General features: G+C 41.6%; 1 protein-coding gene across 1 annotated transcript; it reads right to left on the bottom strand.

The window, feature by feature from the left end:
• Window positions 1–1,196: 1,196 nt before the first annotated feature.
• Window positions 1,197–27,447, bottom strand: cab39l (calcium binding protein 39-like). The gene is made up of 9 exons (XM_079494977.1): window positions 26,872–27,447; window positions 13,140–13,292; window positions 10,772–10,936; window positions 9,509–9,627; window positions 8,184–8,352; window positions 7,567–7,626; window positions 7,152–7,217; window positions 6,182–6,325; window positions 1,197–4,256 (listed from the first exon to the last, which is right to left on the bottom strand). The coding sequence occupies exons 2-9, from the start codon at window positions 13,239–13,241 to the stop codon at window positions 4,077–4,079; spliced, it is 1,005 nt and encodes a 334-aa protein (XP_079351103.1). The 5' UTR covers window positions 13,242–13,292; window positions 26,872–27,447; the 3' UTR covers window positions 1,197–4,076.
• Window positions 27,448–27,672: the final 225 nt, after the last annotated feature.

Below are 27,672 nucleotides of genomic sequence, written 5' to 3'. Positions count from 1 at the left end.
CCACCAAATGGTGGCAGTATTGCACTGCATAAACAGATAAATAAAGCTTTGCTATTACACATTAGTTACTAGCCTGTCCACTCCTGCCCCACAAACGGATGGCTGCACCTGGGTGTGGTGGGCGGCAGGGTCATCGCCACTCTAGCCCACTGACTGCACCACTGGTACCGGCCTTCACACTACTTCTTTTTTGAGTTTTGTTCTTCTGGAAATCGGTCTTGAAAGTAAAGACTGGAGTTGGGTTTGAACCCACAATCTCCTGATCATGTAGCCAGCATCCTTTCTCACTAAGCTACTTGTTACCTGCCACAACACAGTCTTGCCTTTGAGTAACAACATTGATAAAAAAAATTTTTATAGGTCTCAGGCCAAGGACCACAATGGTATAGTAATACCATTGTGGTATTGTGAGACCTATAATTGTTTTAAACTGGTGTGGTAGACCACACCAATGCAACTCATTGCAACTCAATGAGCTGCATTGGTGTGGTTTACCTTAAAAAAATAAAGTTTTGTCCCTACCTGACCCTTTGGTGTGGTTTGGGCTTAACACACCATCAAACTGGACAAAATGACATATGTGTGCATCTTCATCTTTTTGGTAAGACCAAATTTTCGGCGTGGACAAAAAAAAAAGGGGAAATCCCCAACCAACCCATTGAATTCAGCTGGTCAAAACATTAATGCTAGAACAGATGTCAAAGAGTGCAATTCTCATGTCTCTGTCTCTCCCATACAATTATTGCATTTATAAATGGTTATTGGTTTAATCTAAGAGGTGATTTTCTTTTTTTTTATATTGGATGGTGGACCCACACTCGCCCTCCCCCCAGCACAGGCTTGTGATACGTTCATCTGACCCCCCATGCCAAAGTGCCAGCGCTCGCCCAGCAGTCTGCCGTCAACCAGGCGGATGCGCGCATGCCTTTAGGGCGCATCTGCCTGGTTGACGTTCACCAGGCAGATGACGGTTGAGTTGGTTTAAATTGGCTGACATAATGTATAAACCAATGCAAAACCAGCCTGAATTTAAAATTTGGGACTTGAAGAACTGGGGGGACGACGACAACGACATTTTTTGTGTTATATGTTTTGTTGGTGAAACTATGTAATATGAATGTCTTGTTTATGTTTTCTTTTTTGTTATGTTTTTAAATGATGAATTATGTTGGTTGAGAAATTAAAACAGACTCATATTACAGTAGTGTTTTTAATTATGACTCATTGAATACACATTTTTCACAGCTAGAATTTCAGCAACTTATCCGGAGTCTTTCCATGACTTCTTTCTGTTTGGAGATTTGGCCTCATGCGAAAGCATCAGCAGCTGGTGTAGGTTGTACTATTGTTAGCAGAGAGGGCTACGTTGGCTACAAACTAAGACAACTGAGAGAACGGAAACCTGGTCTGTGTACAATGAATGAATCGGCTGCAAATAAGTTTAAAAAATAAACCATTCCTTCAACAGCAATAACTCAAATATATAGTGAGTTAAGGTTCACTGCTTAATCACGACAAATATGTTCTATCCAGAGCATATTTCATCATTAAAATAATAATTAAGCTCCCCCAAGAAAGATACTGAAAATACAAAATAATTGAAGAAACCATGAACCAAAAAAGGCACCTCTGAATATTCTCTTCAGTTTTACACATCAATACCAAACTGTGATTCAAATCAAGACAAAAACCCAAAGAGCTTCATTGTAATAATACCAGAAGTTTGCACGCCTTTGGCACGCTCACGTCTAGAGAGCACGCCACAGGCGTCTATGTGAGCCGAGTGAGACACACACACACACCGTACATTTTCAAACGAAGGCCGACAGCGATTTGTCTTTGGCCATGCACTGACCTGCAGAATCTGTATAATTGTTTTTACTATGACTCTGTGGCACATAAGGAGTCCACTAGTACTAGTGGTTCTCAAATGTTTTATTTGCAGGGACTTGTGTTCAAGGGTCCATTTGGTTCCATTTAAACACACTCAAGAGTTACAGACCTTTTATGGCCATTCAGGGCCATCTATTTATGTGTTGTAATATTATTGTACACTCATTTTGTATGTCCGTGGCAAAAATGGAATGGCAACATGTCGATGATCCCTAGTCATGGACTCACGGGCTATGACTTGGCCAACAAACTGCACACAGAATGCTCAATGCGCACAAAATCGGGGGGTGTGGAAAGGAAACCAAATAACCGTCGCCTCACCTCCAAACTGTTTCTTTAAAAAGAACCTTCTGTTGATTTGCTTATTTGCAATGGCACTCATCAGTTGTACAAAGCATATACGGTACATTTCATCATAACAAAAAATGAAACGCTATTTAACAAAACACAAAATACCATCAAGCCTCAAAATCAAATTGTAGGATTAACCGCCATTGTTTATCTTTAAAATCACACAAAGTGCTATCAGCGACCAGCGAAGAAACCCAATGATCAAAACGGTTGGTTTGAGGCTCCAATAGGCAACAGTTGTAGAACTCCCATGACAACTATATGGTTTTACTTCTATACAAACCTGGAATTTCAGATGGCTGCTTCTTACAGTTTCTTACCAATGCTATATAATTAAGGAGGGCTGAAAACATATACTGATAGGGATGTGCCGATGAGACATTTTGGCCGATATCGATATCTGATATAATTCATTGCCGTTTATGGCCGATAACCGATATTACCGATGTCGATATGATTTCACTCTGAAATGTAAAAATGATAATAATTTGTCCATTCAGAAAAATACATGTAACAGGGTATCTGCACTGCAGGCTTAAGAAAGTCCAATTTAACTTTAATACCTTATATTTAATATTGTGAGCTTTTAGATCTGTTCAAGCTGTTACTTTTGGGCTTGTTTATCTGTAAAGACAATCAGAGCGATTAATTAATCGGTCCGATTGAATAATCAGACCCATGCCGATTAATCAAAAATCAACTAGAATCGGCCGATACCGATGTGTTTGCCAATTAATCTCCCAACCCTACTGATTATCATCATTACTAGATACAGTTATTAATGGAAATAAAAGTTGTATGCATTGATATCAATTTCAATCGTCACTAGGTGTGCTGACAGAGTGCCAGTGGTGTGGTCCTTCTGAAAGTTGCTGAAAAATTCAGTTAATTTAGTCTGATTCTTGAGCAGGATACCAATGACATCCTGCTCTTGCATCTTGTTCAGATAGTGAGGTTTTTTGTTTTGTTTTGGTCGACAAGCTCTTATACCATATAGCCAATAATAAAATAACAAAGTACCTTTCCGAGTACTTTTTTCACATTTTGTCCAAGATTAAGGCATCACATGATCGCAATGCGTTCTTAGCTTGTAGATAGTCTATTTCCAAATGCAATTGTACAGTAAGTACACAGAAGGTGATTTAACAGATTTGTATGCTATATTAGCCCCCTGGAACGCCCAAAAGGACATTTTCAGAGTGTACCATCTCGCCAAGCTGTGTAGAGAGTTGTTAAGATTTAGGCCATGAACATGTAAATGATTCTCAAAGCTATCTGAACAAAACTATAATTTTGTCAGTTGATATGGGATAAGATAGGTTGTTTTGGCTAACTAAAATATGAAAACAGTGTTAAACACACTTAAAAATACATTTGTGTCCAACTATTCTATTCCTGAATCAGTACTCTGCAAAAGCAGCAAATGATTTGTTAGATAACTCTGTTGTATTGCGTGGACATGGTGCCTCTAGATGACAATTGGAAATTAAACTACAAAAATTGACCATTTGGAGCATTTTGATCATTGGTTCTCCCAAGAGAGCAAATACATTGACTCCAACCTCATTTGTTGTGGCACTAAATGCTACAGATATACATTTATGAAAAAAGAAAAATACACAAAAGACAGATCAGTGATTGGGAACTATTCTTTGCACTAATTTTTTAAAAAGAGGGAAAAAAATACAAATTTCTTACACTATTTAACTAATTATTATTTTTTTCAATAAGATAACCACTTTAAGTAATAAGGGTTAATAATTGGTATTTTTTTCCCTCTCATTCCTAGCGATAAAAAGTTATGGGGCACAGGGACTGGGAGTTTTGTTTTCCTAGGACGCTGGTTTCTTCAGATCCCTAATCTGTTTGATTAGATAGGTTTTCTCGTCGTTGAACTGCTCGTCATCGGTGCGGTCCTTCTGGAAGTTGCTCAGGAATTCAATTAATTTAGTCTGATTCTTGAGGAGGATGTCAATGATTGGTTGCGTCTTGTTCGGATTCGCCACAAAAACCTGTGGACAATTAAAAGGTTAATCACTTACTTACGTAATACAAGTTTAAAAGAAAAATAACACAACAACGTGTCATTTGTGATCAACGGTGTCACAAACAAACAGCAGATCTACAAGCACACGTTGTGACCTTGTTAGGCATGCAGCGATTCACTAAACTCACGATACGATTCCAATCACGATATTAGCTTCACGATACGATTTTTTTTCAGACAAATCACCGATTCTTTTCTCTTTTTTTTAAGAATAAAATTGTTCAATACTGTATATTGTTTTTTTCCCTCTTTTCAATCCTGAGGAAGATAAGCCAACGGTACCATCCTCTATTCAATACCGTGTAGCAACTGGCAATCAAATGGCAGGAAACCTTTTGCACAAATCTCAAATCCTTGGATCGCGATACATGTTTTTATTAAATTGATTTAAATTGTCTCCAGTTTATATTGATAATCAATATACGATATATCGTTACATGCCTAGACCTCGTTGATCGGCTGATTGTCGGTGCACGACACCATCATACGACAAAGAATAAATGGGTCTTACATTTGTATGTATTAGGGCCGTCCCCGACTAAGGATTTTTATAGTCGACTAGGATTGTCATTAGTCGACTATTAGTCAACTCGTTTTTTGTCAACTCTTTTTTTGTGGGGGCACTGGGGGCTGGTGAAAGTTACAGGTACGGTGTGTGTGTGATATAAAATATGAGCTTAGTTTACCATAATCACAGTGATCCGTAATCATATTAATTCATCGTATTCAAGGGCCATTGGAGAGAAATTAAACTCCAAGTCACTTTACTGCAGAGGAGAGGTGTGTCTGTGTCCAGCTCGTTGACGCTCGTGAATGCGTCAAGGAAGGCAATTATGTTTCTGCAACTGTCAAATAGGTCTACAGGTATTCTAACTAATAAAATAACATTTCCGTGGCACTAGACATTATTATAATTATTATACAAACAGGTCGTTTCGAGGAAGCAATCTGATTGGTTGAAACAGCCTTCTAGCCGTGGTTCAAACGAGCACCACTCCACACCTAATCAAAACAAAGAATTCAGCTGCTCTGTTTTCCCAGAGCGCAGCAAAGTCGGTGGCTAGGCTATAGCTAGTTTCTTGGGACATTTGTGGTCGTAGTGACAGCGATTTTCTTAGTTTTAAGGGTAACTGTTAACACTCCCAGGACGAAGTTCTTTGTCCTTTCTATTAGTAACGCCCAACGCTCAGGACGAAGTATTGTCCAAAAGACAAAGTTTATTGATACGAGAACGGATCGCCTGGCTGTATAGCCCATGGCGCGCCTGCTGGGCTCTCCTCGGTGACGCGCAAGAGTGATACGTCATCGAAAAACTCCCTCCTCTGTTTAGCTGATGAAAACAAAAATCTTAAAACGTTCATAACTCGCGATCTAAATCATCCCGTCTTTTTCTGAAAAAATATCCTGTGTTAGACGGCGCTCCGCGGTCCAGTCGCTAGTCTTGATAGATTTATTCTTGTCTCCCGTTGTTGTCGATCGATTCTAGAGCGGTGTGGCTGTGGTTAGCTGCTACACAACATCATGAACTTCTGGCCGGTCCGTCCGGAAAAGGCGTCCGTGTTTATAAATCGACTGGGCGCATGAATGTAATGGATTAAATAGTTCTGGGCAATTAAAGTGTTAATTGCAATATTACACGAGAGGGTAACTTCAGTGATGCTTGCGGAACTCGACTACGTCTAGTTCCTGACCGTGACAATAATCACGTTAAACCACACCCTCTCGTGTAATATTGCTTAATTAGACTATTCGACTAATGAATGTCAGCCCTAGTCTGTATGCAGTAGCAGAGTGGTGTACCTTGAAGACTTATGTTTGCATGTATGCAGTAGCAGAGTGGTGTACCTTGAAGACTTATGTTTGCATGTATGCAGTAGCAGAGTGGTGTACCTTGAAGACGTGGAAAGCCTCAAACTGGATGTTAGGACTCTTGTCCCTGAGCAGGTTCATCATCAGCTTGAGGTTCTCTGGCTTGCTGATGTAGCGCGTCATCACTGTGAAGTTGTGTCTGTCCAATAGCAGCTCACCCAGCAACTGACGAGCACACAGACAGGACAATAAGGTCAAGTTAGAATGAGCACACAGACAGGACAATAAGGTCAAGTTATGATGCAAAATCATATATTGAATCACACAGGGTACAGAAAAAATGCTCGCAATAATGCAGAAACAGATAATTAAAGCAAGAAAAAAGGAAAAACAGAGAATGCAAAAGTAAAAAAGAAAGAAAAAAACATATATATATACATAAAACAAAAAATATGAAAATAATAAGGCGATATTCAGGGAAATTCAAGTACAGTTCATATAATAGTCTGCTCAATTTACAATTAGACAGTGCCTCCAGTGTGCGCCTCTCATTTATCACATTTTAACAAATAGTTGTCTACTTTGTTAAGAAGTCTGAAAGACAGTTTTTCCAACACTGCTACTTGACCAAGTTGACTAAACCAAACAGCACACCTAAACCTAACCTTAACCCATGTCTAACCAATGACTAGTCTAAAATAAGTATGCACCCCTGGGGGTCGGCGGCCAGATACAGATATTTCCGGGGGTCCTTGACATGAAAATGTTTGAGAACCACTGACACAGAAACATGGGTATTTCAGAAAACTGTCCTGCTGATTTCGAAGACATTTGTAGAATCAGTTCTCAGGTCGAAATGGGTTAACAGCAGTAGAAGTAAATTAAATGCATTTTCACGATTTTTAAAAAATAGCAGACCTACAAGCTCATAGCGTGGCACTCGGTGCCGTGCTATGAGCTTGTAGATCTGCTATTTTTCAATAGCTAAAGTAGCTAAAGTAGCTAAGAAGAAGTAGAGGAGAAGATGCTGAAGGCCCATCTACAGCCTTACCTTCAGCGACTGCCTCTTTGTGACGTAGTTCTCAGAGTGCAACAGCTTCTCATAGTCTACGAAGATCTGCAATGACAGGAGAAGCACGCCTCAATCACACACACAGCATACAGAACAATCCTGTCTGGGCAGAAAACCTGTTAGAACCGATCCACGACGACGCAGTTGCCCTAGCTGGCTCTACACTCTGCACTTCCCCATCTGGACAAGAAGAAGAAGGAAGAACAGATGTGTTCGTATGCTCTTTGTGGAATATAGCTCTGCTTTTAACACCATCGTTCCCACCAGATACACAGATTCTGATGTATTGGTACCTGTATCGTGTGGTACCACTAATAATACTACTACTGCTATGTTTGCTATGTGAATATGGTATCCTACTGTACATCATTGGTGTTTTGGTGAAGGTACTCACCGCATCGTAGTTCTGTTCTAGGTACTCTGCTATCATCACTTTGTGTCTTGTCAGAAGGTCCTTAAGGAGAGAAAAACAGGATCTATTGACAATACAGCATCTGAGAATAGTACACTTACACCAGATTCTACAAATGTCTTCTAAATCATGACAGTTTGTTGAAAAACCTATGTTTCTATATCAGTGGTTTTCAAAATATTTCATATCAAGGACCCCAAAAGTTATATATATTTGGCCACCGACCCCCATTTGAAAATATGTTTTTCCAAGGACCCCCCCAGAAGCAAACATTCAAGTTAAAAACGTTTAAAAAAAATTGTGCCACATTTTCACGAATCGTGAAAATGTGGTGCAAATCTTTGAATATATATATTCTTTCACAGTGAACGTTATTATCTCAAATCTTTGCTTCTGGGGGGGTGGTCCCTGGAACAACATATTTTCAGATGGGGGGTCGGCGGCCAATTTCATATATTTTTGGGGGTCCTTGACATGAAAATGTTTGAGAACGACTGACATAGAAACATAGGGTTTTAAAGAAAACGGTCAGGATTTAGAAGGCATTTGTAGAATCATCCTCAGGTCTAAACGGGTTAAAAATGTTGCGTTTGGGCTACCTTAAAGGTGGCGAAGGCGTCGGAGGCGATGTCGAAGGTGGACATCTCCACGTAGTTGAAGAAGCAGTGGAAGTGTTCCGAGTGCAGCACGATCTTGGCCAGAGGCTCGTGACGGATGCACTCCCTCAGCATGATCCCACAGTTCAACGCCACCTGCGGCGTCTCGTAGCTACGGAGAGAACGCACGACACGTTCAGATCACAACATTTCTATTCAAAGACTCTACAAAAAAGAAAAAACCCAATGTAAACCACTGTTTCTGTACAGGAAGTGGTGACCATGCCAATTAGAATTTTAATTCCAGGATTAAAGGGGCATATTTAACCCATTCTGTACAGGAACCCCTTTTGGTGTTTTAACTAAACATTATGTTATACTTTAGCTATTGAAAAATAGCGGATCTACAAGCTCATAGCGCGCCACCGAGTGGCGCGCTACGAGCTTGTAGGTCTGCTATTTTTGAAAAATCGTAAAAATGTGGCACAAATATTTGAATATATATTCTTTCAACGTTTTTTTTATTTCGACGTCAGGTCTAAATGGGTTAAAGGCCTATTCATACTGCAAGACCCGAACGCCTCATGATTCTAAACAACGTCCGTATCTAGACAAAGACCATGGTAACGCCTCGCCTGCCTCTGGTCTTCACCGGGTTTCAGAGACGTGATACATTTTGCACAAAGTTCTTGATGTGTCACTGCCGTTTCGGTTTGATCTGCAGCACTGATTCATGTCATTTATTTGTATGTAGTAAACTTGAAACATTATTGTACTGGAAAAAGGTCTCTTTTCCCTTCATCTTTATCCTTTTTTATTATTACCAGTAGTTCAGTATTAGTTCATTAGATGAATACACGATAATCAACACAAACACTTTATTTAGAACACACCCAAATCAAATCATAATACATATTAGTGTATGTTCAATCAATTATTCAATCAAAGCAAACGGCATAAGCAATATTAATTTGCCTCTGCTACAAAAATAAAAGTTACAAGTTACAAGGCTGCATTCTGGAGCGACAGAACTATATTATTAGTACTAGTATTATTTCCCACCACAGAGTATAACGTCACCTCAGTGTCACCATATCCACCTCGGAGGTCTGGTAAGACGGGCAGTGTCGTTAGGCCAATCAGGCTATAGACGGACGTAGTTTAGAATCATGCATGACGTCCCTCCGCGGTGATAAGAGACTCACCGCTTACACAAACACACGGTTTTACTAATCACCTAAAACTGGAGAGTACGAATAGACCTGAACTGCCATGAGAACCAAATGGCCACCATGTGAATATCAAGGGTTTAAACAGCGTCTCTGTACCCTTTCTGCAGGATGAAGAGGATCTCCTGATGAGAGCAGAAGTATTCCACGGTGGGACTCCTTGTCCCGATCTGCCTCCTCAGGATGTTGTTGAAGATCTGGCATACGTCTTTCTTTCCCTATAGACACACATATCTGTTAATACCACGTAGAATCTGGAGTACAGATTTAGGAACTGATCATTTAATGTCAACAGGGGGCAGTGTTGCCGTATGACATGAACAACATAAGCTAGCTAGGCTCAAACCATAGGCATATAGAGCTATTATCAAGGGGCCAGTGAGGCTATTCAACGTTGAAGGTCTGGGTCCTAGTGGTAGGAGGAGGGACTACAGGCGGACCCGTGGATTCATGACCGGGAAACCCCGTGCAGCTGGGCTTTAACATTGAGCGCTCGGTTGCATACGTCACCCCGGACCTCAAAGTTGAGGTCCGGAGGAGGGACTTCCGGCAGTCTTCCGGGTGCTTCAAAACGCCACTGAGCAACTTCCACTGACATGAATAGCTGGGGGGGCGGAGCTTCGCGCCAGTTCAGTCTCTATCCTTTTATATACTCTATGGCTATTATGCTATAATCTAGTAATGGTACCCAATAGCATACACCAGCTCCATGACTAATAACCCACTTCAAAGAGAAAGCACCACCGATTACTTCATCATTGAAGTAGTCTCATTATTAGAACATCTTTGCACATACATATAATATGAACATCTATGATCTGACATTATGAAAACATAATAGGCCGCGTTACGCATTGTGTTATACTTTAGCTATTGAAAAATAGCAGATCTACAAGCTCGCACTTTAGATCGTGAAAACGTGGCGCAAATCTTTGAATAATATATTCTTTCAGAGCGAACGTTTTTAATCTCAAATATTTGCTTATTGCCCCTGGAACAACATATTTTCATTACAGCCAATTACATACAGTATAGGTTTGGGGTTCCTTCACATGAAATAGTATGAGCACCACTGATACAGAAACATGAGGTTTTTCAGAAAACTGGGGTCCTTGAGGGAGTTCCAGGGGGTCCCCAGCTAAATGATAATTTGTACACTCTCAGAGTTAAACTAACAGTGATTTTACAATATAAATTGGGGTCTCAGAGATAGAATTTGTTTTTTTTGTTTTGACCTCAGGTCTTCATGGACTAATGTCGTTCTTTGGTTCGTTCCTGAAGAAGATCCCAGTGATGGAAACGTTGAATCAATCATACCAGTGTTGTGGACTCTATTTTTTCCTCTAATGACTCGTTCTTTACCTCAAAGTCGACGACCTGCAGGTTTTCCACCAGCGTTATGAGCAGACCGCTGTTGTAGAGTTCCTGGGCCAGCTGGGCCACCGTCTCCGTGTGCGGCTCCTTGTCATTACTGCCATACAGGATCTCCTTCATGGACACCAGGCACTTGGACACCTCCTCAGACGCCTGCAACACAGAGAGAGAATCATTACTGGATCTCCTCCATGGACACCTCCTCAGACGCCTGCAACACAGAGAGAGAATCATTACTGGATCTCCTTCATGGACACCTCCTCAGACACCTGCAACACAGAGAGAGAATCATTACTGGATCTCCTCCATGGACACCAGGCACTTGGACACCTCCTCAGATGCCTGCACCACAGAGAGAAAGGGGGGTGGGGGATATAAGATTCTAAATAGCCCCTCCTATAAACAGCTATAGTGTAGATTCTGTCTTTACACAGACATTAAATGCCATCGACAATGAATGTGTCATGTGTGCCTGAGCAAATCGGCTGTCGGTCGGTATGTCGGTGGAAACCCTTGGCCAATCAGGGACCACCATTATTGGTGACGTAACAAAGGTATGTTTCAAAGGTTGGTATAAAAGGTCAATAATTGATTAGAGCGCCCCTCACTTCACACAGGTGTGATTTTTTTAGGGGGGGCTGCCCCTCATATATACAGCTTTTGTCCACAAACGTCCCATATTTGCCATTGACAATGAAAGGAGATATTTGGTCAAATGTCCGCCAAATATCATGTAAATGTGTGGCAACACAAACATTAAATGCCATTGAATATTTCGTCATATGTAGACGAGCAAATCGGTGAACCAAACACATACATTCAGTTGTTCATGAGATGAAGTATGATGATGAATAATGATAAGAGCCTCACCCTCACTTCACACAGGTGTGATTTTTATTCATTTGAACACTACTGACAATACAAATTCAGCTGTGCTTTCAATTTCCAATATGAAATTATCCACATAGCCAAAAAAAAAGCCTAATAATCCACCCACAGTGGTCAAGTGGAAAACTGGCGTCAAAAGTGAATTCTGCACCATGGAAAAGTTGACTTTCTAGAATATTCATTCATTCGGGCATAATGTTATGGGTGGAGGAGAGATGGACCTATTACCGTACGCAGCGGCAGAACGGCTGAAAACACAGACCTGCCAGTATTTCATAACATGGAAACATGAAGCTCCACAGCACCAAGACAAACCTAACAATAACACCTCCAAGAGATCAAGGACCTGGCTAGCATCTGTGTGGCGTGTGTGTGCACGTGCGTCTGCGGCGCGCGCGCATCTCTCTGTGTGTGTGTGTGTGTGTGTGTGTGTGTGTGTGTGTGTGTGTGTGTGTGTGTGTGTGTGTGTGTGTGTGTGTGTGTGTGTGTGTGTGTGTGTGTGTGTGTGTGTGTGAGAGAGAGAGAGACACGGGGAGAAGACAGGGCTTGACAGGGAGGTGTCAGTAGATGACAGGACCAGGTTGTTCGGCTCTCTACTTTCACAGAGTGCTGTCACACCGGGGCCCTGGACACGCACACACACGTGCACGCACGCACGCACACACACACACACACACACGTGCACACACACACACACAGGTTCCCAAACCCTTTAGCTCAAGACCCAAAAAGAGACATTTTAAGTCTCCCCATGACCGAAGAAATAAACCAATAAATCTGCTATTGGAAATCTATTGATCGGCTACTTCTTAAACACTCCTTTTCAAATGTATGGAATTTCGTTTTATGAATTCATTCAATTCCTTTGAAAAAAAATAAAAAAAAAATAGGGTTGTCCCGATCCGATCACGTGATCAAAAATCGGGTCATTTTCAAAATGATCGGAATCGGATCGGGAGCAAAAACATGTGATCGGGACATCCCTAGTATCAATATTATATCCATAATCCATATCATGATATTAGACTGGATATCATCTGTGATTTTGGATATTTTACTATTGTGATGTTATGTGGCAAGTGTTCTATGAAAATGTAAATATCGGCAAATAGTAGAAACTCTAAATCAAATGATCAGAATCTGATCGGGAGCAGGAAAACGTGATTTTTACGGTTCTAGCAGTGATTTTCAACCCGTTTCATTTCAAGGACCCCCCAGTTTGACATGCATTAGTCTACGGACCCCCATTTAATGGCATTTCTATCTCTGGGACCCCGAATTTATATTGTAAAATCAATGTTAATTTAACTCTGATAGTGTACAAATGGAACCAAATGGACCCGTTAGGGTCCCGTAAGGGTCCATTTGGTTCCTAATTATCATTTAGCTGGGGGCCCCCTGGAACTCCCTCAAGGACCCCTGGGGGTCCCCGGACCCCACTTTGGGAAACAGTGCTCTGGTACTCTACCTTGTCCGTCTTCTTGTCCTGCTTGATCAAGATGGCCAGGTTCTCCTTCAGCGTGCGGACGGTGTCAGCAGGGCTCTTGTGGGATTTACCAAACAGCGGCATGGTGGTGGCTGGACACGCACACACGCATGCACACACTCACTCACGCAGGACCTGCACGACAACGCACACACACACACAGGAAGAATAGGGTACAGTCAAATTGAGTCAATAAGTTGTCGACTTGGCAGCTTTGGTGTGTCTAATTAGTTGGACAAAGCTGCTACCTGGAACCGTGTCGATATACCAGTTCAGGCACGTGCACACATGCACACTCAAATGGGGGCTTCAACCCGTGCCCTTTTACCTGTATGTAAAACAACTGCCCTCTCCAGACCATGAATGCAGCATTTACTAACGAAGAAATGCAAAATGCCCTCCCTCTCCTTTCTATGACATACCAGAGAATTGCTTTCTTCTGAACTCTCCTGATCTTGAACGCAGCATTTTGCGCTGAAAGATTTTGTTTAGAAATCCATGTCGTCACCGCATCTCCAGTAGCCCAGTGCAGGCCAGGGAAATAGCAGATCTACAAGCTCTCAACGCGTGTGTGTGCGTGCATGCGTGCGTGTGCATGTGTGCGTGATCACTCCAGATTCCTCTAGCACCACAGAAACACATTCCAAAGTCAGCTCGAGTCTAACTACCAAACTCACACACTAGACTGACTAGACACACTGTGGGACTGCCTGGGAACACCATCAACAGCAACGGCCGTTTTGACACCAAAGTCTTTCATTTTTGAGCGGTGTCAAACCGCTCCAATGAGTGTGTCTGTCTGTCTGTCTGTCTGTCTGTCTGTCTGTGAGGCCTCAACGTCTGCAATACCGCTGGGTGACCTAAAGTGGCACTGGTGAGCAGCCTAAAGGGCCATTCACACTGGGCACTACAACTCAGTGGTTCTCAACCAGCGGTCCTTGAGGGGGTTCCAGGTGGTCCCCCAGCTAAATGATGGAGAGTTGGTAACCAAATGGACCCGTATAGAGCTTTAACTCTTGAGAGTGTAAAATGGTTTCATTGTACGCTCTCAAGAGTTAGATTGTTGTTAAACATCTGCATTACTTAATTTACAAGATGTCTACAGAGATTGTAGATTTTTATATTTTTTGATCAACCTGTTATCTCTACTATGCCCATGGTACCACATCAAAATTGTATCTAACAACGACAACACAATATTCTTTAGTCTTGGGTGTGAGAGGCTAAACGTCATCAAATGGTGGTTCCGTGGCTGAAATGCAGAATAAATAATGGACGTCGACGTGAAAAGGGTTGAAAACCACTGCTATAAGTAGAAGTGCAGCCAGCCAGCCGTGTTGTTGAGCAGCCCTGCACCATATCAGGACTGGAGGCTAAGGACACCGATAATATGCTCACGTTTTGTTGTTCTCTTAATACTTTCTTCCCAAAGTCTTTGTTTGTTTCATGTGTAGTCGTGTACAGTAACAGTGTTAATGTGACACTACAGTATTTTGAAAGCATAGCAAAGACAGTTTCAACTCAAGCTCTACTTTAAAGAGCTGGGATTGTACATGGCTGGCTGGCTGTCCAGAATGGAAGGCGCATGTATTCCACACGCCCAGAGTCAGATGCCTGTTTTGGTACAGAGTTAATTATGGATATGTTGTAATCTTTGGTAGGGAGAAAATAATCAGTTGATATCAGCCTCCAAAATATCAGAATCAGCCTTGAAAAATGTGTCAAATGACCTCGGACACGCACACGCACACCCAGCTGACTGTGAGGCTGCCTGGTGTTCATGGATTTCTTTTAACATGTGACGTCTTTTTCTTGAAAAATAAACATGCGACATCTTGAGAAGACCAATTTCACACCAACGATGCGTTTTACCAGAATCTATGTGGGAAAATGTGGAAAAGTAGACTGATGCACTCTCAGAGGCAGCCTCGGGTTTAATTGTCATTACGTGTGTGTGTGTGTGTGTGTGTGTGTGTGTGTGTGTGTGTGTGTGTGTGTGTGTGTGTGTGTGTGTGTGTGTGTGTGTGCTGTTACTGTATGTACACAACATGAGGATGGAAGGAAGTGGTCCTTGAGGGGGTTCCAGGTGGTCCCCCAGCTAAATGATGGAGAGTTGGTAACCAAATGGACCCTTATAGATCTTTCACTCTTGAGAGAGTGAGAGACTTAATTTACGAGAAGTTTTGGGTCTGAGAGGCTAAATGTCATCAAATGGTGGTCCGTGGCTCAAATGAGTCTGAGAGGCTAAATGTCATCAAATGGTGGTCCGTGCCTCCGTGGCTCAAATGGGTCCGAGAGGCTAAATGTCATCAAATGGTGGTTCGTGGCTCAAATGGGTCTGAGAGGCAAAATGTCATCAAATGGTGGTCCGTGGCTCAAATGAGTCTGAGAGGCTAAAGCCCTTTTTGAAACTAGCTCCTCGCCACTCGCCCTACACACTTCCACTCGGTTTGAGCATAGATATATAAATAATAGAGACGGCACCGGGATTCCCCTCCCATCCAGTGCCGTCTCTATTATTTATATATCTATGCTCAAACCAAGTAGAAGTGTGTAGGGCGAGTGGCGAGGAGCTTGTTTCAAAAAGCGGGAAATGATGGAGAGTTGGTAACCAAATGGACCCTTATAGATATTTCACTCTTGAGAGAGTGAGAGACTTAATTTACGAGAAGTCTGCACAATTCAGTGTTTGCCCGTCTCTCCTAATGGTACCAACATCAATATAGCATGGAATTGTGGACAAAGTTTTGGGTCCGAGAGGCTAAATGTCATCAAATGGTGGTCCGTGGCTCAAATGAGTCTGAGAGGCTAAATGTCATCAAATGGTGGTCCGTGGCTCAAATGAGTCTGAGAGGCTAAATGTCATCAAATGGTGGTCCGTGGCTCAAATGAGTCTGAGAGGCTAAATGTCATCAAATGGTGGTCCGTGGCTCAAATGAGTCTGAGAGGCTAAATGTCATCAAATGGTGGTCCGTGGCTCAAATATACCAAGTACATAATGGGCCTTGATATGAAAAGGGTTGAAAACCACTGATATAAGGTTTTAGAACATTGAAAGGCAGCTGAAGTCATTCGCAGAATGCAGGCCAGAGGCAGACCTAGAACTTGTGACTACTAATCCTCAGCAAGGAATGCATGGGTCTCTCTCTCTCTCTCTCTCTCTCTCTCTCTCTCTCTCATTTTTGACAGCGACAGCTCCAGAAAATTGTGACGGGGGGGGGGGGGGACTATGGGGGAGGTGAGGGGGTATGTCTATAGAGCGTTGCAGTCCCATGAAAATAATATATATATATATTGCATTTTTTTATAATAATAAAAATAATAGTTCTCTTCTGTCTGTTTGTGTATTTATCTATTATGAAGATGGTGCTGACTGGCGTTTACACTTTTACTGCTAATTAGTCGGTCTGGGCCTCGGCCCCGATCAGTTAGGGCCGGGCCTTAATTTCCAGGCCTGTTGAGAACTCTAGCTGCGAGACGTGTGGTCAGCTGTGGCACAGAGCAGCCCGTTGAGAACTCTAGCTGCGAGACGTGTGGTCAGCTGTGGCACAGAGCAGCCCGTTGAGAACTCTAGCTGCGAGACGTGTGGTCAGCTGTGGCACAGAGCAGCCCGTTGAGAACTCTAGCTGCAAGACGTGTGGTCAGATGTGGCACAGAGCAGCCCGTTGAGAACTCTAGCTGCAAGACGTGTGGTCAGATGTGGCACAGAGCAGCCCGTTGAGAACTCTAGCTGCGAGACGTGTGGTCAGCTGTGGCAAAGAGCATCGCTTTAGGGCACTCCTAGCACCAGCAGGAGCTGTGTTTCCAACTGATAAGTGGCGTTTTAGTTTCACTTTGTGTAAACACAGCAGGGCTAGCTTGCCAACATGTTAGGAGATCAGCTAGATTAGACATGTCTGGACTTGTGAACACACTCAGAATGAAAAGATAAAGGAAATATAATGCTGTACTGTGGTTAGAGCACTTGAATTGTAACTTCAATCCCTGCAGACAACAAACTGTGAACCAATCTGGAGCTAAAGAGGAAATTAACCGGTTGCTTTTGATTGTTGCAGAATCTCTCATTAATTAATCTGTCAACAAGATTCAAACTTTTGCATATATATATTTTTTACTAATGATTAAGCTTATTTTACAAGGAAGTTTAATTGAATATGGGCCTTTTCTGTTTACCCCCCCTCCCTCTGGAACAAACTGCCAGCACACAGCAATGCTGTCCCCACCTGACTCGACGTGACTCGTTTCAAAAGCCACCTCTTCAGACTTCCCTAATTCAAAGCACCTTTAAACATTCTTCCGATATTTCAATATTTTGCTTAGTTTTCATCTTTGGCCTATAGGTCAGATGTAGAGCTGCTGACCGGCTGCATTATGCCGATATGGAGATCTAAGGGTCTCCATGATGTCACGTCACGAGGCATGACCATATATGGAGGCGTGGTGTATAGAAGTCATGGGGCGTTTCAATGGCCTGGCGGCCACTCTCCTAGTTGTGAAGTCATAGGTTTGAATATCACTTGGGACCTTTGTCTCACATGATCCATTATGTTTTCTCACTCTTTCTAATGTCTCTCTAGTGAGAACCACAAGCGAACACAAAGAAAAGCACTAATGCAGTGGTTTTCAACCATTTTCATATTATTAAGGCCCATTATTTATTCAAAATTTAGTCGTTTAGCCTCTCAGACCCAAAACTAAAGAATAGTTTGTTGTCGTTGGATAAGATTTTGTCCACAATTTCATGTTGTATTGCAGCAGCATTAGGAGATAACAGGGAAATGTTGATCAAATTAACAATTATTCTACATTCTCTAATTGTGTAGACTTCTTGTAAATTAAGTAATGCAGATTGTTTTACAATACAATAATGTAACTCTTGAGAATGTAAATTGAAACCAAATGGACCCTTACGGGGCCTTTTGGTTTTATTTTACACTCTCAAGAGTTAAAGATCTAAGGGTCCAATTGGTTACCTCCATCATTTAGCTGGGGCCCACCTGTAACCCCCTCAAGGACCACGGGTGGTCCCCAGACCACTGGTTGAAAACCACTGCACTAATGGAAGAACTTTCAGATGTGTGCCAGGACGCCCAGGGGTTTCACCTCCGGTTATCCCACGAGAAAGATCTCTCAGTGACCCTCCCTGACCCAACAAACACCACACAGTAACAGTGTGTCTTAACAGCGGGCGACAGCCTGGCGTATTTTTTCCCGGAAGTGCGTTATTTGTCTATAATGGGACCCGGCGGCGGCAACTACTGGCGATAGCTAGGCGAAACAGGCGATAGTCGAAAAGTGGGCGGAGGAACGTCGCCCTCCAAAAACACGAAAATATTTTATCTTTGGACGACGTCGTCCGGCCAATCAAATTGATGTATTGCTTTGTTTACCCTCCGTACCACCAATAGGAGGACATGGGTAATGACAGCAGGAACACCCACCAGGAGATTTGTATGGCCCAGAGTGGCCTGTTAAAACGCACTGTCAGGTCCTGCTCACTGCAACCTTGCAGTGTGGATTTCGTCGACAAAAAATGTTTGTCGACTTCCAAAAAAGGAAGTCGACAAAAGGTCAGCAGCTCTACATTTGACCTACAGACAAACACTAAATGGAAACTAAATGAAAACTAAGGTATTGACTAAAACTTATAGAAAGACTTTTATATATTGACAATTTCGTCAACAAATAAAAACTAGAGTGACTAGTGGACAAGAGATTCAGTATTAGTAAGTCAGTAGTAGTAAGTCATTTTACACTTGGTTGCATGCTGAAAATAGCAGATCTACAAGCTCACAACGCGTCGTAGCGTGAGGCGTTGTGAGCTTGTAGATCGGCTATTTTCAGCAAGTGTAAAATACGACAAAATACATTTTAGTCGACTAAATCAACTGTAGATTTAGTGGACTAAAACTAGACTAACACTAAGCCATTCCAGGTGACTAAAACTAAATGAAAACTATTCAAGAGACTATGTGACTAAAACTAAAGTCAATCTTTGCTGTCACACTCAACACTGCAACCTTGACATAACTATGCTCCAGATATGAAGCTTTCATTGGAGGCTTCTCAGTGGTACAGTAGGCTACAGTATGTTACCAGAGGTTATGTAATGGAATGAATGGTGTCCCCAGATGAATATTGCTAGTAAGCTATAAACTTGCAACCGGTTTGCCTACATGGCCTTTATGAAACTAAACCTGAACACATTGTACAGCATACACAACATGATGCGTTCTGAATCTGAGCCGAGGAACTAGCCCACATATTCATGTCCGTGGACCGTGGTCAACTTCTACTTTTTTTTGGTTAAGGTACTTGGAACTTCCCTGAGTTGGCTGACCTGAGTTGCGGGTTTTGTATAGGGTTCATGTCTGGGTTGAGATGTCTGTTAGTTTTATAAGATCAGTGTTTTCAGAACAGGGACTCAAATGAATACCTGTTCTTGCTGCCCAGCAGTGACCCAAGGATCTAAATGAACAAAGCAATTTTCAATTGACAATTTAGGCATTTAGCAGCAGACGCTCTTAATCCAGAGCGATTTACATTAACCCATTTTGGGCGGGAACCCCTTTTGGTGTTTTAAGCATTGTTATACTTAAGCTATTGAAAAATAGCAGATCTACAAGCTCATAGCGCGGCACTCGGTGCAGCGCTATGAGCTTGTAGATCTGCTATTTTTGAAAAATCGTGAAAATGTGGCACAAATATTTTGAATATATATTCTTTCAGAGCAAACGTTTTTAACTCAAATCTTTGCTTCTGGGGGGTGCCTGGAACTACATATTTTGAGATTATATTAACAACACGAGATAAAATAAGTAATTTTCATTTTTTTATTATAAATAGTATTCTCTGGTATCGGTATTCATTATCGGTATCGGCTAACACAGAAATTGTGGTATCGGAATCGGATCGGGAACGAAGAAAGTGTATCGGGACATCCCTAGTTTGAGGTTTAAATTGAGGTCAAAATGTAGAGTTGCTGGCCAGCTCCATTTTACACTTGGTTGCATGCTGAAAATAGCAGATCTACAGGCTCACAACTTGTAGATCGGCTATTTTCAGCAAGTGTAAAATCAGGGGGTCGGCGGCCAATTACATATAATCTTGGTGGTCCTTCACATGAAAATGTCAAGGACCCAGAAAACTGTCATTTAGAAGTAATTTGTAGAATCGTCCTCAGGTCTAAATTGGTTAAGCAAGAACAAAACAAACAAAAACAAAACAAAACCAAAAAAACAACAACACAGACACACTTGTCACGTGTTGTGCAGAGCAGACCGAGGTCTCTGGATGTGGTGAATGTCCAACTTGTGACCTGCAGCGACTTGTACCAAAACACAATACTAAAGCTCACTGTACATTTGACACAGTGACAACATGCAATGGGGCCTTGAGAGCCACATTCATGATGATACAATGATAAGCCTTAAGGTCTGTAGGACCATACGATATGATTAATATATATTATAAACCATGTGGAAATATCAGATTTAGAGGCTCACAAGCTGCTATTTTCACTACTTCTTTAACTTTCTTTTCTTTTTTTTCTTTTTTTTTAATTACATTAGATTAATTTGATTTCTGAAATACTTTTGAAATATGTTGGAATTCATTAAAACAATATTGTACTTCTTTAAATCTTTTGAAATTTGTATTTTTTATTTTTTTGAAGACACAAAAAAGGCAATACCGGTATTTACTTGCGACCCATAAACCCTAACCTGACCCACAGTTTGGGATTATAATTAAAACCACCTTAGTTGTACAAAAGTTGCACTGCTTGGCATCTGCAGGCATCGAGCCGTCTGTCTGTCTGTCTGCGCCATTGACAGACAGCAACCGTATCCAACGCTGAGCCAGAAACTTTACCGATTTAAATGCATCGTCACACGATGGATGGCGTCCCGTCGTGCTCCTCGTATACATCTGCTTAGTTCTGCTATATTCAGCACACGCTGACACAGCCCATGAGTCTGGTGCCCTTAAGCACCTGACAGTATGGAGAGGGAATGGGCCCATATTTCAGCCATATAAACAGATTTCTCATGGATTATGAGCTAACCGGGACCTTTGACACCACATGAGCTTAAATATGAAAATGGTTATGTAAACGGAAGGAGAAAAAAAAAAGATCCTAGGTCTGTCATCTCGAACCGGACAGTCAAATACAACTCCCACGAAAGATTGAGTGCTCGCCTTTTCCAAGTCAATAAATAAATGAATACAATAAATATAATAGAACTGTAAATTACATTTTGATTGACAAAATGCATGTAATAAAAGTATATATATTTGTATGTATATATCTTTCAAAAGGATAAAACGCAATAAAGCTCGAGAGCTTTATTTCCATTGTGAGTGTCAGCACAAGATCACTTATTTGAAACTGAAAGCATATTACTCTCATCATATGAAATATCAGGTTCAACAAGTTGTCTTGTGTATAACAAGATTCACACCAAACAAAACTCAATATATACATCTCTGCTGTCGGGAGGAAACCTCATAACTCCAAAATGTTCATTTTTCAGGAAATGAAGAATATACATTTTTCAGGAAATTAAGAAATCCTTATATTTTTAAAACAAAGCAATACAGCCTCATCAAAGTTGGTATATATATATTATTATTATTAAATAGTTATTGTTTTTTACACATATACACATAAGCACACAATACATTAAGAACACCTTGAGAAAAATAAGTAAATAAAAAAGACTGAAATACAGGACCAAAACAGACACACAATAAAGTAAAATAAAAATATATAAAGGTAATAAGGTTATATCATATGGTATATATATATATATTATATATTGTAAATTACTTCCATGAGAGGGGGAGAGGTGGTGGAGTTAGTTGCTTTAGCAGACATTTTGAGGGTCCAATGGAGTTAAGAGGTTTTGTCCAAAGCACTTTTTACTACTTTCCATTGGTTCAATATTTTCTAAACAACACACAGACGTAAAGGGTGCTCAATAGCACTGATTTATGCCAAAAAAAAATCAAAAACCTCAAAAATGGAGTTATGAGGTTTCCTCCTGACAGCAACGAGATTATAATAACACTGCTGATACCAAAACAGTAACAGTTTAGTAACATTATAACAGTAAATACAATTAATAATAGTATGTATACAGATTTTAAGTAGTAATCGTAGAATGTCTGGAACGTGAAGTCAGATGTCTTTGTCGCAAGACATTACACGTGGATGAGGAATTTTGGAATTTGCATATAGCCTCTATGTAATTTGAGAGTTGAAACAGGACAATCCAGCCAGCGCAAAGAGGATGTTAACTCCTTTGTTTTCAGTGTTATAACATGAGCTAAGACTGCATGAAGTCATCAATAAGTCATGAGAGAGAGAGAGAGAGAGGGAGTGAAATAAAGCAAAAATGGTTTTCAACCCTTTTCGTATCAAGGTCCATTATTTATTCAGCCTTTGAGCCACAGACCACCATTTGATGACATTTAGCCTCTCAGACCCAAAACGTGACAGAATGTTTTGTTGTCGTTGGATAGGATTTAGTCCACAATTCCATGCTTTATTGATGTTGGTACGATAGGAGAGATGACAGGCAAACGTTGATCAAAATAACAATTGTTCTACAGTCTGAAACCAAATGAAACCAAATGGACCCGTACGGGTCCATTTGGTTTCATTTTACGCTCTCAAGAGTTTAGGATCTATAAGGGTCCCAACTCTCAATCATTTAGCTGGGGACCACCTGGATCCCCCTCAAGGACCACTGGTGGTCCCCGGACCACTGGTTGAGAACCACTGAAATAAAGGCAAAGCGAGATAGAGGGATAGAGAAAGTAATCAGTGGAGAGAGAGAGAGAGGAAGAAAGAGAACGGGACAGATGCTGCCCTTATAAAAGCCAAGTCCCATTTCATTCTGAGCGATTTACAAAGTGCAAGCCGGTCGGGAGTTACTTAATAATGCCATGAACATTTTGTCAATGTTTTTTTTTACGGGATGAAATGCTCTTCTCGCGTTAGTCACTGTGTCCATCAGTGAAGACTGAAGAGTGCATATATACACCGTTTAACGTAGAATAGGCAGCAGACACGCCCCATTCAGCAATAATGGGTCTTGAGAGCACCGACAAATCTCGCCTCTGACTGAATACATGACAGCATCCGGTCCTTGTAATGTACAGTCTAGCGTCACCTCGGACTGAACGGTCCTTGCGTTACTTTGGCTCTCCAGCGTCGCCATGGGCAGAGGAAGCCGAGTACAGCAGCTAACCACGTAAGCCATATACCGGTAAAACTATAACAAACAAAGATATTCTCTTAAGGGGGGTCCATGGCACGAAATCTTTTCAAGTGGGTGTCTTTTCAAGTGGCTGTGGCCACTTAATAGCAAGCAACTGTACTAGGTTTAATTGGCAACCGGGCTCACACAAAAGAAATCATGAAGTTAAACTTAATAGGAATCATAGACACACTGCAGATAGGAAGACCAATGTCAAAACACAAGCCATTGGCCTTATCTCAATCAGACAGAAACCACAGACAATAATTATCTGTAAGAATGTTGCCTATATCAAATTTGTGATGGTCACCATCACCTGGCTAAAAGCCAAGAAATGGAACTACGATCGCGGCCGGGCGATTCTTCAAAGCTTAGTGAAGAACTCCAGCAGTGAAACTATTTTGACGATCGTAAACACTGTAAAGGTTCCTGCACATTGCTACGTTTTTCAGATTTTTAGCAGCCTAAAAAAAAACAAAAAAAACAAAAAAAAAACATGTCTGCACAGACCTTTAGTGTTAATTTGTATTTGCTTTGCTCAGGACCCCAGGAAGACTGGAGGCTCTTTCATGTGTCTCGAATGGGGATCCTTTAATAAACATGAACATAAACCTTGCTTATTCATTATTACACAAACCACAACTAGCCATTTAGAGAACACGTCATATAAATAAATAAAACCAGGAGCACTTAAGTTAAAGTGCAAGTGTAACAAAACAACAGATAAGATGGCACACCTCTTCCTGACAATATAGCCCTATACACTAACTAACTAGACAAGCACATAACTTAACCCATTTAGGCCTGGCGTCAAACGTCAGTTTTCTGAAATACCTATGTTCCTATATCAGTGGTGCTCAATATTTCATGTCAAGGACCCCCAGAATTATCTATATTTGGTTGCGGACGCCCATCTGAAAATATGTTGTTCCAGGAACCCCCCAGAAGCAAAGCGAATTAAAAACATTCGCTCTGAAAGAATATATATTCAAAGATCTGCACCACATTTTCACGATTTTTCAAAAATAGAAGATCTGCTATTTTTCAATAGCTAAAGTATAACATAATGCTAGTTATGCTAAGTTAAAACACCAAAAAGGATTCTCGCCCAATTAAACAAGCACATAACTTAATCGTTTACCCGCCAGGAACATAGGAATTTTAAAACGTAGAATCTTGTAGCCTGCCACAAACGGAAAAGCCGTTTTAACAGCGATGTATTCATTAATGCATGTTTTAATACGATCGTATCGAAATCTACCGTCAGTTAGCTTTGTTATGCTTCTGACACAATGGGCGCGGCCATTTTGAAAATGCGCGCGCATCCACTAACATTGGCGGCTCTGTTTTCAGACGGCTTTATCTCACAGAAGCGACATTGCAGAGGACGCTTTGTCCCAGACAAGCGTTTTCAACGGCCTGTAGCAGGCGCTGTGATACTCGCGGTCCACTTTTTCCACCACCGACCGAGAGAACGAGCACCAGCTTCGTCAACACACACGGAATGGTTTCATAGTAAAATGCGATTACGGATATTTGGCTCTTCAAAGTAAGTGTCACGCGTGATTAAACCATGGCAATACGCAATCGAGGGATTAATTAATGGCGGCAGGCTAAGAGTTGTGAAATACCACCATGCCAAATATCAAAATCTAACCTTTAGGCTACCTAACTTTAAAACGGTGGTTTTCAACCAGTGGTCCTTGTGGGGGTTCCAGGTGGTCCCCAGCTAAATGATGGAGAGTTGGTAACTCTTGAGAGTAAAATGAAACCAAATGGACCCTTATGCGGTTCCATTTGGTTTCAGTGTACGCTCTCAAGAGTTATGTTTAATATTGTAAAACAAGACTACACACAATTAGAGAATGTAGAATAGTTGTTATTTTGATCAACGTTTGCCTGTTGTCTCTGTCTCCTAATATGGTACCACATCAATAGAATTGTGGACAAAATCTTATCCATTAACGATAACAAAATATTCTACTAATTGTCATCAAATGGTGGTCCACGTGGCTCAAAATAAGGCTAATAAATAATGCCCAATTTGTCATATTGGGCCATATCGGTATCGGCAGTCCAACCATAACCAGCGATCCGACACAGGGGTAAGAGGTTGACACTATGGCAAGTAAATAAAATGTTGGGGCATGTGGAATTTGCTTTGGAGTTGCCCAAACTGCAAGTGCACATATGAGTGAGGAGTCTGCTATAAACACAACACGAGATATATAGCTAGATAGCTAAAACACAACGAGATCACAACACTGGTATCGGTATCGGCGAAAACAGAAATTGTGGTATCGGATTGGGAACTAAAAAAGTGTATCGGGACATCCCTAGTGAGAAGTATAATCTGTCAGTGTGTTGTTGTTGGGACAGTACAGTACAGTACAGTACAGTACAGTAACCGCTTCTCATGCAGTCCTGACATAGTGTTAATCATTACAGGCCCTACAACAACAGTACAGTACAGTACAACGCCATTGCATTACAACGGTGAGCCATCTGGCCAATAGCGTGGCACAGACTGACAGACAGGCCCGGCCTACACTACCACCAGTGTGTGTGTGTGTGTGTGTGTGTGTGTGTGTGTGTGTGTGTGTGTGTGTGTGTACTAGGCGCTAGGCAGGCGGCATATCTGGAATGTCTGTGTGACATTACCATTATGTCTCCATAAACACGCACAGTATGCAATCTATCTAGTCTAGAGAAAGAAGTACAACAACACACACACACACACACACACACTCCCCTCCCCACAACAGTGTTTAGGGAAGCGCATGCATTGCAGCCCCGAAAGTGCGTCTGACTAATGTTATCAAATAAATGCAGTCTTAATTAATATGCAGACAAGCTGTGAATTCATTACGGATAAATATAAGGCTGCATAATAAATTACGACACAATAATCCAAGACAATGGTATGTTGTTATGTTTCTTCTTTGACGAACGATCAACTGTTACTACACCCTTTTATAACAAAACTCCCCGTTTTGCGTTGCCGTTAATAGTTGACAGATCCTCCCTGCAAATCCAATCCATATACGCGGACCACCACCACCCAACCAGAGCCGCGGACCCCCCGCGCCTTTTTATTAATACCAAACCAAAACAGCGACACCACCCGCACCACCACCACCACCACCACTAGCCCCGCAGTCTGAGTCAGTCAGATCTAGTGATTCAATGTAGCAACATTCGCAGAGATTGCGACATCACATCACCAGTCACCACCATCACAACATAAGAACATCAGTTGGAAACTATGTGTCAAGAAGACAACGATATTAACATGTGATCGTCGTTAATAAGAATAACACCGAACCTACGTTATATAGTTAACGGTCGTCTGTCTGTATATTAGTGTCTGACACTGGCTGCTGCCCTGCCGTAGAGAGCTGCTGCTGGAGATACACATTTCCAAAAATAATAATAATAATAATGCTTACAGCGCGGAGATTATGTTGCTCTTTGATCTTTATTGGATCCTTCCTTCCTTCCTTCTTCTGTCCCGTCCGTTCTTGCAGTGTCGCCTCCTGAGTCCTACCTTAACCCAGCTGTGTGTGTATGTACTGTCTGTGTATGTCTGTGTGTGTGCGTGTGTGTGTATGGGCCAGCCCAGCCAGCAGCACGCCCAAGACTGAGTGTATAGTTTTAGTTTGGTGTGTAGAGAATGTGTGGTGGATGGATGTCAAGAAGGAGAGTCCATTTGGTCCATATAGACTCCAATGATGAGGGCCGATCAGGGATCCGTTCCACTACTGTTGTTGTCAGTGTGTGTGGAAACTGGAAACACTGTGCTAATAGCTATAGGGGCGTCCTCCTCTCCTCTCCTCTCCTCTCTACCTCGACACCTCCCCTCTCTTCTTCTTGCGCAAACTCACTACACACTGTGACTTCACTAATATGGTGTAGTAAACACTGTTGTTTTCGTCGGAGAAAAGAGAGAAGACGTCAAGAGGGAAAGCAAGACACTATAGTGTTGGAACGCGTCCCTCCCTGCCTCCCCTCCCCGCCGGTGCTCATGGCTGAATCATGGCTGAGAAATGGGACACGCTCATTGGAGGATTCGCGGTCACGGGGTGGAATAAGTTTCCTGGTCTGAAATGATTAATAATGATTAATTGAACAGGAAAATATATATAATTCATGAAGAGCGAAATGTAACATTCCGAAATCTAAAATTGATACATTTTAGATTACTAATTAATTTGCAGCCAACCGCAAATAGTTTCAGATAGGCTATAATT

Source organism: Electrona antarctica (genome assembly GCF_951216825.1).
Source record: "Electrona antarctica genome assembly, chromosome: 24".
NCBI classification, from domain to species: domain Eukaryota; kingdom Metazoa; phylum Chordata; class Actinopteri; order Myctophiformes; family Myctophidae; genus Electrona; species Electrona antarctica.
This window is presented reverse-complemented; position numbering and strand designations above follow the sequence as displayed.